General features: G+C 42.5%; 1 protein-coding gene across 1 annotated transcript; it reads right to left on the bottom strand.

Moving 5' to 3' along the window:
* B2M (beta-2-microglobulin) lies at positions 1 to 9,404 on the bottom strand. Its single transcript, XM_081888932.1, has 4 exons — positions 9,246 to 9,404; positions 4,821 to 5,093; positions 4,491 to 4,528; positions 1 to 838 (listed from the first exon to the last, which is right to left on the bottom strand). The coding sequence occupies exons 1-3, from the start codon at positions 9,313 to 9,315 to the stop codon at positions 4,518 to 4,520; spliced, it is 354 nt and encodes a 117-aa protein (XP_081745058.1). The 5' UTR covers positions 9,316 to 9,404; the 3' UTR covers positions 1 to 838; positions 4,491 to 4,517.
* Between the last annotated feature and the right edge of the window lie 3,043 nt (positions 9,405 to 12,447).

The raw sequence follows: 12,447 nt of genomic DNA, 5'->3' as shown, positions 1-12,447 counted from the left end.
TTACAAAAGGAAATCTTGGTAGAAGTGCTTTATTAAGAGTTTAATAAATGCCAATACTAATAGCATTACAAGTTACATTCCAGACAGGCCAAATGAGAAACTAATTCATAGGCAAAAAGTGAAATATATACGATACTCAGAATAGATCCACTGAAATTAATGGACCAAAGTTACTCAAGTCCAATAACTTTAATGGCTCTATTCAAAGTACAACTAGTACATGATGCAACCCAAAAGCCTTTCGACTTGCTTCTTTTTGGAAAGATTCAAATTCCTACAGTATAATGAGAAGGATGGGAAGGATTATGTTGATGAACACTTTTATTGTATAAATAATGTTGTCTTGTCCTCTTTTGATTTTTTTGACTTTGTATCTTTGTTATTTCTTTATTTTTTCCTCTTTTTTGTTCCTTTAGAAATTTTCTATTTTCTACATAATTTTCTTTTTCTTCATATGTAAAGAGATAGCACATGTTTGTATAGATATGTAAATTTTTAATCAATAAAGAACAATATTTTTAAAAAATTCCTGGAAGATTTCGCTGATAGAAGTATTTGAAAAATCAACAGTAGGTTACTTTTTTTTTATAAAGCCACATTGCAAATCACTGAATGTTACAATAAATGCATGACTGATCAGATTTCCAAGGCAATCTTCAATTGTCTGCTTGCAGTGGACACACATATATGAAAGCCCACATCATACACTTCAAAGTCTCAAGCACAGCCCATCAGCAGGTCTCATGGTGGAAAACTATCCAGAGAGCTACATAATCAGTAGAAAAGCAGGAACAGTGCAGGGAGAATGCTCAAGGAGCAATTAAAAGGCTCTTTGGACCTGGAGAGGAAAAACATAAAAACAACTTTTATACTGACTCATATGTGGGGGAAAAATCCAACAGTGGATCAAATGCTGCCAAACTACAATTAACCTCAATGTGGTTAATTGAGTGGCAGCAGGGAAAGTGGGATATGTAGAAGAGCACTTTGAACAGTGAGAAGTATTGGGAGAGCTAGCTAAGGGCTGAGCTGCAAATCCAGAAATCTCTTGGTTCATCAGGAACTCACTGGGTGGCCTTGACTCCCTCTCCCTTAGTCTCAAGCCCCCCTCCACCCCAATATAGGAGGCAGTACTGATTTCATGTGGTGTAGTGGCTAGAGTGCTGGACTAGGGTCTGGCAGTTCAGGGTTCGAATTTCCAAATCAGCCAAGAGACTTGCTGGGTGACATTGGGCCTTCTGGTGGTTCCTTCACTGCAAAAAGTGAGGTTACAGGGGACCATGCAGGTGGCCTTCTTGGTGGTGGCGCCCGCCCTGTGGAACGCCCTCCCATCAGATGTCAAGGAAATAAGCAGCTATCTGACTTTTAGAAGACATCTGAAGGCAGCCCTGTTTAGGGAAGTTTTTAATGTTTAGGGAAGTTTTAATTGTGTTTTTAATATTCTGTTGGGAGCTGCCCAGAGAGGCTGGGGAATCCCAGCCAGATGGGTGGGGTATAAACAATAAATTATCATCATCCCAGCCTAAACTACCTCATAGGACTGAGGATAAAATGGGAGCAGAGGCAGAGAAGCATGCATGTTACCTTGCATTCCTTGGGCGGGGGGGGGGGGGAGGTGGGATATACATGAAATAATAAAATAAAAACGGTGCTGGACTTTAGGGGAGAAATTCATCCTTGCATGTATTTGTTTTCCTGTTCCCTTCGTATCATGCCTTTTTGTAGGACTAGCCTGCTTTGCTCTTCTGTTGCAAACTACAAGGAGTGGCCTTTTTACTCAGTGGGAAATGCTAGGTTTCATATACCCCCCCCAAGGGAATGACACAGTGGTTGTAGATGGGGCCATAGGAAGTTCAGCACACATTCAATATAACCCTTGTGGGTGCGTACATTTTGTGGTTTGCATTCATTTTAAAAAACCAGTCTGTTCCTTATAGCCAAGAGTTATCTGTGTGCAGCTGTATATATAATTAGAAAAGTATAATGTTAGCACACCATAACAGTAAAAAATAATTTGTATTATGACACTATAATCCACCAATGCTGATTTTTTACACACACACACCCCCCCCAAAAAAACACAAAAAAACACACCCCACCAACAGTTTCTGGTCATTTATCAATACAGTTGCCAGTGACCAAAATGGTATTTTTAAAGAAATCATTTAAAATCAACACTGAAAGGAGTTGGTTGGTACTAGCATCCATGTTGTGGCATGGCCCAGAGTGGCTGGGGATAATCAGCTAGATGAGAGGGATATAAATAATAAAATTATTATTAATTATTATTGCTATACATGGGCAGGCTGAAAATTATGTGCTGTGGCAAGTACAACAAAATGGCTGCCTGCCATACTCCTCCTTCCTCCTATTGCATAAACAGGAAATGTGGTTGGGGAGGAGGGAGAGAGGGCAGCAGCAGAGGAAGTTATATTGTGCCTCTCCCCGAGAAAAGACCAAGTCTGAGCTGGAGAGCATGAGATGCAAGGGAAAACTAGCTGTGTACAACCAGTGGTGGGTCAGGATGGGGAGGACAGTAAAGAGGAGTACATATGGTTGGGGGGGAATAGGGTCGTAGCCATCCTGCTTTGCATGCAGAATTCCCCAGGTTCAACCCCAGACATTTCCTGGAAGGGCTGGTGAAGACCCCTAGAGCAGTGTTTCCCAACCTTGGGCCTCCAGCTGTTTTTGAACTACAGTTCCCATCATCCCTGGCCACTGGTCTTGCTAGCTAAGGATGATGGGAGTTGTAGTCCAAAAACAGCTGGAGGCCCAAGGTTGGGAAACACTGCCCTAGAGAGCTGTTGCCAGTCAGTGTAAACGATGCTGAGCTGGATGAACCAATGGGATGACTCACTAAAAGGGTGCTTTCAGTTTTGCATTACACCCCAAGGGGGTATAATATGTTCCATAGGATATTCATCACAGTGGTTGCTCCCCCTGACCTGAATGCTGATTAAAAGACTTGAGGGTTCGCCCAGCACCTCAGAAGTTAAGAGAGAGGTTTGGAGCTCTGAGGGCTTCCCACGTTCTCATTTACTCTGCCCAACAGATTTCAGATTCTCACAGCATTCTAAGGTGTTATGGCGCTTCACCTTTCTTTCCTTATGATTGTAGCCAGGAAAAAAATATTTTAGCAAAAAGCAATTCATTAAAACAACAACAACAACCACAAAAGGTGGAACCCACAGCGAAAGTTCTAACAAATGTGTGCTGAGCTGCAATAGGTTCAGTTTCCTGATCTACGTCCAAGACTGACTCTTGAATAAAAGTCAGAAGAGTGGCCCAAAGGGCAACTGCACTGGTGAATATTGTGTTACTCTTCTGTTCCTCCTGAAAAAAGTTGGGCTTTAGGCCCTTTGAGGAAAAAGAGCCATGGGGGAAATACAGAACAGCTATGGCTGACTGGGTGCTGGTGGTGTGTGGATGCCTTGTCCGAAGGGAAGAAACAAAGCATTACCTGAGAGTAAGTCCCACTGAATTCAGTAGGGCTTACTTCTGAGTATACATGGTTAAGATTGCACTATAAATGAAAGCCCTGTGTTCCCCCCCCCCTCCACAAAGTTAAGTCTTGGAACCCCCAGCATTTTGAAATAATTATTATATATTAAAATGTGTTGTATTCAGCTTTTTATTTAACTCAGAGTAGATATACTGAAATAGCTACGGCTAACTTTGCTTCATGAATTTGAATGGGTCCACTCTTGAGTAAAAGCTAGCTGAATAGAACTATTTTATTAATTTATGAATCACCTTTCATGAGAGTTTCAAGGTGACTAATGGAACAGCTAAAAACAGATTCAAAAGCAATACAATACCCCCTCACGCACTATAAAGACCTATTTTTAAACAATGTGAGGAAAGGGGACAGCAATAGTCTTTGATCTCTCCACAAAGTATCATCACAAGGGATAAAGCTATGTTATAGCAAGACGCAGAGTTCTGGAAAAAAATGGTCTTGCAAGTTTGTGGAGAATCTGGCATTACATGTCACCGATTGGCTAGTACCTCAGATGTCACAAACCCACCTACCCCCAATCTCTAGAGCAGTTTGGCCATCTGAAAAAAGCTTCCCTATTTCCTCAATTAAGACCAACCAACCAACCCCCTCCGACAAATAAATGTCTGGATAGCAATTTAATTTTTTTAAATAAAAAGTAAAGGCAAAAAGCCCACTGGAATAGTGAAGTAGGGCAGATGGTGGGCCAAACCAAAGATCGATTCGCTGCCAGTTACATCCATCACAGTAACTGCAGCTGGGAGGAAAAGATATGGCTCAAGAATTAGTTCCTTTTCATATTATATCTGTTTTCACCCACAGTTTATAACTAGTCCAACACCAAATTAATTGATTTGTCCCTTATGAGAGAAAGGAAAGGTATTTATTTAAATAAATAAAAATCACATTATCATTCATTAGTTATTTTTGTAAAATAACTACACTTGTAAAAAGTGATGATTAAATTAAATAATAATCATCTATATCTTACCTTTCCTGCTGAGGGGTCATTTGGTTATTACTCTTGCTCTGTAGAAGAAGAAAACAAGGTAAGTGTCTCTTGGACATAAATTGGTCCAATATTTTATGACAGCGTTAATCTGAAGCGCCTACAAATTTCTTGCAACTTGCTGTAAGATTATGGTCAATGAATGTCTACTGCTCTTGCAAAGGAACGTACAGATGCAAATCTTAGCCTGTGAATGTCATCTGAAGATAGGTGTTTTCTGGAGGGACTACAGATGGCACAGCTGTTCATGTTTCAAGACTTGGCAAGAAAAAGAAAGGGAAAAGAAAGAAGACCACAGTGGCAGATACTCACCCCATTTGACAACTTTTGGTCCAACAAGAGTGCTGTGTTCCACTCTGCAGGCAACATCTTCCCCATCTGGAGTGACCTTGGCATAGACAAGGCGATTGAAGGCCCAGGTTTTATCAAAAGAAAGATCAGACTGTTTCACATCAAGTGGCTTCCCGCCCTTCTCAATTGTGATGTTGATTTTGGGAGGGTGGAAGTTGTCCACGTAGCAATTCACAATGTTTTCTTTGCCCTTCTCCACAGGATAGCGGGAATAAACTTGTACGTTGGGAGTTCCTGTAGGAATGGGTGAAAGAGGTAAAAAGGCAAGGTTTAGGGATACAGGTTATCATCTGCCATGCTTTATTAGCTGTGCACTCAAGGGCTATATCTGACCTAGGAGATAAATTTCCTACCTGAACATTGCTTCCATACAAGAAGCTGCATGTATACAGTGGTACCTCGGGTTACAGACGCTTCAGGCTACAGACTCTGCTAACCCAGAAATAGTACCTTGGGTTAAGAACTTTGCTTCAGGATGAGAACAGAAATCGTGCTCCGGCAGCATGGCAGGCCCCATTAGCTAAAGTGATGCTTCAGGTTAAGAACAGTTTCACGTTAAGAATGGACCTCCAGAACAAATTAAGTACTTAACCCGAGGTACCACTGTACTGTCAGAGACTGAAATAGCCCATGTGCCCATTTTGCTACATACACATAGAACAGAAGCCCACTAGCCCAAGGTGATATCTGGTTTTCAACATCTAAACATCATGGTTTAACGATATATCACTATGTTTGAAAGAAGGGTGGAGCTGAGTAGTCATTGGCTGGCTTTACGGATTTCCCCGCATAGTGATTTTTTTGCTGGTGCTGCTCCTGTGATTTGCTGCCCCCTGCATGTATTTGACTTTCTGTGGATACATACAAGTGTCTTTCTAGCCTTACCTGTCCTGGAGGTGCCATGCATTGAATGTAGAATGTTCAGCATGCAAAGCAGAACTGCCCTGCCGCCCTTCTCCAAACCTGTAAGATCTGTGGTCCTCTAGATTTTGTTGGACTACAACTCCAATCAAGCTGGATCACTAGCCATTGCTAGCTGGGGCTGATGGGAGCTGGAGTCCTACAACACATGGAGGGCCACGTTGCCTATTCCTGCTCTATGCCATTCATCTTCCCCAACTGGGTTGCAGCCTAAACTAAAAATGGTTCACAACAGCACTCTACCAGTATACAAATATACAATAAAAAGAGGGGGTCCCCAAATGCATGTTTTGGGGCTAAACTAAAGATGTCGTAAAGGTAGATTCCGGGCCTGAAAAACCAGAAGATTACTGCGTATGTAATAGAAGGGAAATAAAAAGTGAAAGCAACATTTGATCTGCACTCATAAAAGACCAAGACGCCATTTCACTTGCTTTTCTAGCTGCATGTGATAGTAATGAAAACAGAACTGGTCAAAGGCCAATGACTAGTCAGAAAGTCCCTGGAAATGAGCCAGCAAGGGGCAATGGATAAATTATATGTTAATAGGCCACCTTGAGTTCCACCACAGAAGTAGTAGCAGATATAAATGTAAGTCTCCACTGTTTAGGTATCTGAAATTAAAGGAACAATCTGGTGTGTGTTTAACTCCTTCCCTGCTGGCCACCTCCGTGCCACTGCCTTTCACTCCCCACCCTCCCGTGTTCCAGATGAATGTTTTACACCTCTGGAAACTTAAAAGCAAAGCAGCTTGGGGCAAGGATTAAGACACACCCCGTCCTCAACCCTAGGCCACAAAGTGCAATGGATCACCCACCCTTCATTTTCAGACGACGGCTTCAACTGCTGAGTGGAAGGACAATTTCAGGGACAAGATTTCTAATTGTCCGTCTACTCTGAGGCAGAAGTGCACCAGGAAGTAGTATCCAAGGAACTTGGTCCATTAGTGCAGGGATTTACACTTGCACAAATTCCCCTCCATTCCCACACTATGGCACACCCTCCCCAAATCCACTGCAGAGGGTTGAAGTAACCCACGTAACAGATTTAGTTCAGATCCACAAGCATAAGCGCTTAGGCACACTTCCACTTGTCCCATGCCTATAAAGCACAGATCTGAGCAGTTTTTCCTTTGCCTTGCTGCCTTCCCACTTCCACTCTTTCGTGCTAAATCCAAACAAACCGTGATCTGCAGAAAACTCGACTGCCGTTTGTTCCAATTTGATACTAAAGGTCAGGTTTCCCCGGGGGAAAGCGGTGGTGCAAACTGAGGTGCAGATGTAACCTTCATCTTTGCTCTACCAGAACAAGTTACTTAGTGCTGTTAGATACAACCCATCATTATTTTGACATAAAAGCAGCTGCGGGTGTGCTCAAGTTTCATGAAAGCAGCAGTGACTAAGGGGGTGTTTTCTGGTCCAAGTGTCCTCTCCTCAAACTACTATTAGCTTTACAGTAGAAATAAACACCAAGGTGTGTTCTTCTGTGGCAGAGGCTTCAAAGGGGTGCTGCGATGGGAAAACAATGTCAGGCCAGAGCCTCAATCTAAAGCACTCCTGCACTGGCTGCTTTTAAGTAAAAATGAAAGCACTGGGAGATCTTGTGGCAGACTTCCTGAGACTTGTGTAGCTTGGCCCTGTGAGCCTCTTTTTAAGTTTTCCACTATTGCCCTGGCAGCATTTCCAGCTTTCAACACAAGCTTATCAAGGTTTTTTTTATGACAGTACTCACTGGTGCAGGGTACGGCCAACTCTCTCTCTCTCTTTCTTTTTTCGCCCACAGCCGCCATTTTGTGATGGCACCCATGACACTTTTATCAACATACAAGTACTGGCACCTAATTTTTGATCCCTAAAAGTTCTAAAGCTGACCCTTTGCGCATACATGCGCTGGAAACCCAAAACGGGAAGGAGATTTTCAGGAAAGCAGTAGGGGTAATTGAAATGGCCCCCAAAACAAGGGTTAGCGCATGTGGGCTTCCTTCCCCTGAGGAATATCGCTGGGGGAAGAGAGAATCATGTAGGTGCTGTCACTATGTGGGGGCGAGATTGGGCACAGAGAGCAGCAGCTTTTGGGAGAGGCGGGTGATAGCTAGCTTAAATACCCCCTTTCTTTCTCCTAGGGAGATAGTGAATATGAGCTATCCCTTCCCTACAAAACGGTTGTGGTGTGTGTGTGTGTGTGTGTGTGTGTGTGAGAGAGAGAGAGAGAGAGAGAGAGAGAGAGAGAGAGAATTTACCTGTAAACTGCCTAAATTCACATTTTAGAAATTCTATTCTCCCGAGTTTAACAGCTGTAAAAGCCTCTAGTCTACAGTAAAGGAAGGAAGCACTTCAAGCTTAGCTTACAAAGAACGGCACCACATAACAAAAAGTGTTCCTTTTATCAGGATGTTACTGTCTCATTGGAATCAGCCGGTACCTTGAGGTCCAAAAAATCCCACTGAACAGACAATACTTCCACCCTCCCTCTTCTCGAGTCAACTCCCATTTTGCACTCTAGAGCTAAGACAGCATCTGTTGGGAGCCCTGCACTTGTGGTTTGGGCCGGAAGTGTAACAAAGGAAGCAACGGTGTTTTAAGAAGTTAGAAGCACAAAGGAAGACGAAAAATGTTTCTCAGATGCAATCATGAGCCTTTGTTGTTTTCTACTGACTCACTCAGGTCAGCTGCTTCCTTCTGCCCCATCAGCTTTGGCAAAACACGGATTAGGCCCCCCACAAAAACCCCACAAAATATCAAGGAGGCACTCTTAACTCTTTTAATCACCCCAATTACCCAACAGGATGAACTAAAACAACACAACCTATACGTGTTTATTCAGAAGTAAAACAACATAGATCAGTTGGTTAGGGAAAAAGCATACTTAGGTATACAGGCATATGAAGGTTGTAGGTTGGATCCCCATAAGGGGGTTAGACTAGATGATCCTCAGGGTCTCTTCTAACTCTTGGATTCTATGAAAAACCCAGTTGTGTTCGAAGCGCTTGCTTAATATGATGTTTAGGATCACAAACACTAAGGAACACTGTAGCACCTTTAAAAGCTCAGGCGGAAATCCTATACAGGAGCAGGACCACAGTGGGACTTAGGGGGGAAAGCGTAATTAGGTTTGTTCGCCAAGGTCGCCATCCTTATTTCAGAGTAAACACACTTAGAACTGCGGTTTAACAAATTCAGAATAGCACAAGGTTTCTTAGTCGAAAGCCTGCTTGACATATTCCACGTCTGCCCCTATGGATCTTTTAATACTTTAGCAGTGCAATGCTACATACGCGCCCGCCGCGTATATAATTAAAACCCACCGAGTTTCACGGTGCTAAATTTTGGGCCAGTGGGCACAGGGCGAGGTAACCCGTGTCAAGCTACTCGTGAGAACGCGCGCCTCTTAACGCGTCCACCCCTGGAAGACAGCCGAAGCGGGAGAGGGAAAGGGTTGGGCGGGCTGCAACACAGCCTTACTTACTTGGAGTGGCCTCTAGGATGCCGACCAGGAGAACGAGCGCCAAGCACGACAGCATGAGAGCCTTCGCCATGGCAAAAAGGGACTCGCTGCGTCCGCTTCAGAGTCTCGAAACTCGGCGACTGAGACGGCAGAGTTCGGCCGAGGGAACTTCACGCCCAGAAAGCGCTCCTTTCTGACCAATCACAATAAGGCACAGATCACGCATCACTAGTAGCCGGGGAGATGTCTCAGCGCAAGCCGGCTGAAAGGCCGCGGGGACTTTCCAGCACATGCGCACTCCCGCCGCTCAATGATTTTTTTTTTTTTTGTATACTGTATTTTACTTTCGGTTTCCGTTGCTTGGAAGGCAGGCCAGTTCCGAGAAATGGGAGAAGCGCAGCTGCGGCAACAGGATAACAAATGAACCAGGGCCAGAGTGCAAGATGTTTATTGTTGTTGTTATTGTTATTGTTGTTATTATTATTATTATTAATGTTCCACAGGTTCAGATAAAGCCTGATACCTGTTCAGAACCTGTGGCATATTAAATAATAATAATAATAATAATAATAATAATAATAATAATAATAATAATAATTGATAGCACAGAGGTGCTGTGATGGGGCTCCGTTTGAGGAAAGGTTGCAACGTTTGAGACTTTTTAGTTTAGAGAAAAAGCAACTACAGTGGTACCTCGGGTGACATACACTTCAGGTTACAGGCTCTGCTAACCCAGAAATATTACCTCGGGTTAAGAACCTTGCTTCAGGATAAGAACAGAAATCGTGCTCCAGCAGTGTGGCAGCAGCAGGAAGCCCCATTAGCTAGGGTGGTACCTCAGGTTAAAAACAGTTTCAGGTTAAGTACGGACCTCCGGAACAAATTAAGTACTTAACCCGAGGTACCACTGTAAAGGGTGACATGATTTGTTGTTATTGTTTAGTTGTGTCCAACTCTTCGTGACCCCCTGGACCAGAGCACGCCAGGCCCTCCTGTCTTCCACTGCCTCCCACAGTTTGGTCAAACTCATAGCTTCGAGAACACTATCCAACCATCTCATGCTCTGTCATCCCCTTCTCCTTGTGCCCTCCATCTTTCCCAACATCAGGGTCTTTTCCAGGGAGTCTTCTCTTCTCATGAGGTGGCCAAAGTATTGGAGTCTCAGCTTCAGGATCTGTCCTTCCAGTGAGCACTCAGGGCTGGTTTCCTTAAGAATGGATAGGTTTGATCTTCTTGTAGTCCATAGGACTTTCAAGAGTCTCCTCCAGCACCATAATTCAAAAGCATCAATTCTTCAGCGATCAGCCTCTATGGCCCAGCTCTCACTTCCATACATCACTACTGGGAAAACCATAGCTTTAACTATACTGGGGTAGGCAACCTAAGGCCTGTGGACCTTCTCAATCTGGTCCATGGACGGTCCAGGAATCAGCATGTTTTTTACATGAGTAGAATGTGTGCTTTTATTTAAAATGCATCTCTGGGTTATTTGTGGGGCATAGGAATTCGTTCCTTTCCCCCCCAAAAATATAGCCTGGCCCCCCACAAGGTCTGAGGAACGGTGGACCAGCTCACAGCTGAAAAAGGTTGCTGACCCCTGAACTATACGGACCTTTGTCGGCAAGGTGACATGATAGAAGTCTATAAAATTACTGTGTTCATGGCGTGGATAAAATAGATGTAAATGAACTCGTGAACATCCAATGAAACTGAATGTTGGAAGATTCAGGAAAGAGAAAAGAAATTTCTTATTCACATAGCACATTGTTAAACTGTGGAACTCACTCCCACAAGATGGTTAGAAGCAGTATTGCTTCTGAATACCATTAAGAACAGGATGCCGGACTAGATGAGCCCATTGGCCTGATCCACCAGGCTCTTCTTGTTCTTTTACTGAAGGTGGATGCAATGCAGCTGAAAAAAGGGAATATGTATAGATGTTGCAAAAATGGCAGGTGGCGAGATTTATATACCACAATAATAATTAAAAAGCTGTTTACATACAATAGCACAAAATATTCATTAAAATAGCAATGAAACCAGACATTCAACATTGTAAAATTACCCAATACAGATAAAACCAACAGCTTTAAAATATACATACTAAAATATGTCATAGTGGATAGTTCAGTGAAGGTGTCGAGGTAGTGCCCAGCAAGTGTGAAAAATGAGAATTCCATAGGGATCATAAGGAATTGAAAAGACAGCTGCCAATATAATGCCATTAGGCGAATCTTTGTTGTGACTGCGTTTTAAATACAGAGTGCAATTCTGTGTGCAGCACCACAAAAGCCTGAGAGAGTCTCCAAGCAGGGCAGCCAAAATGTGCCAAGAAGCTGGGGCTACTTCCCCAAGGACAGCTTACTATATTAATAATAAATAAATAAATATTTATACCCCACCCGTCTAGCTGGATTTCCCCAACCACTCTGGGCAGCTCCCAACAGAATAGTAAAAACACGATAAAACATCAAACATTAAAAACTTCCCTAAACTAGACTGCCTTCAGATGTCTTCTGAAAGTCAGATAGTTTGATGGTGCTAAAGAAGGACAGAACTCTTTTTATGTATGCAACAACAGCAGCAAGAATACTCATCGCAAAGTACTGGAAGACACAAGATTTGCCCACCCTGGAAGAATGGCAGATGCAATTGATTGACTACATGGAATTGGCAGAAATGACTGGCAGAATCCGAGATACGGGAGAAGAACAAACGGAAGAAGATTGGAAGAAATTTAAAGACTGTCTGCAAAAACATTGCAAATTATTTGAATGTTAAAGTGATGCAGGATATAAAGATAGTGCGGCATTAGTGACATAGTCGAAAGGAATATGCAAAGATGTTTTATGAGCAATAAGTAAAGAAATATAGCAAAATGAATCAATGTTAAAATGATGGGGGATTAGAAGATAAGTGGTCAGTAGCGGAATGGTTAATTTAAAAGAAAATAAGCAATATTAAAATTAATTAAAATAGTGGAAGGATTTGCTGAAAACAAATTAGAAACTGGAATACGGAAAGGGGAGGTGTGAGGAAGTCGGGAAAGTAAGCTACAAGAAATTAAGATTTAAACTTATATACTTTTCTTTGTTTTTGTATGTTTTGTATTGTGTTTTGTCTGTTATTGTGTTGTTTTGTGTTGTTATGATAAAAATTTGTTGAAACTTTAATAAAAATATTTTAAAAATAAAAAATAAAAGTCAGATAGTTCCTTATTTCC

This window comes from Podarcis melisellensis, assembly GCF_964234715.1.
Source record: "Podarcis melisellensis genome assembly, chromosome: 14".
NCBI lineage: Eukaryota > Metazoa > Chordata > Lepidosauria > Squamata > Lacertidae > Podarcis > Podarcis melisellensis.
The sequence above is the reverse complement of the archived record's forward strand: the minus strand, read 5'-3'. Positions and strand labels throughout refer to the sequence as shown.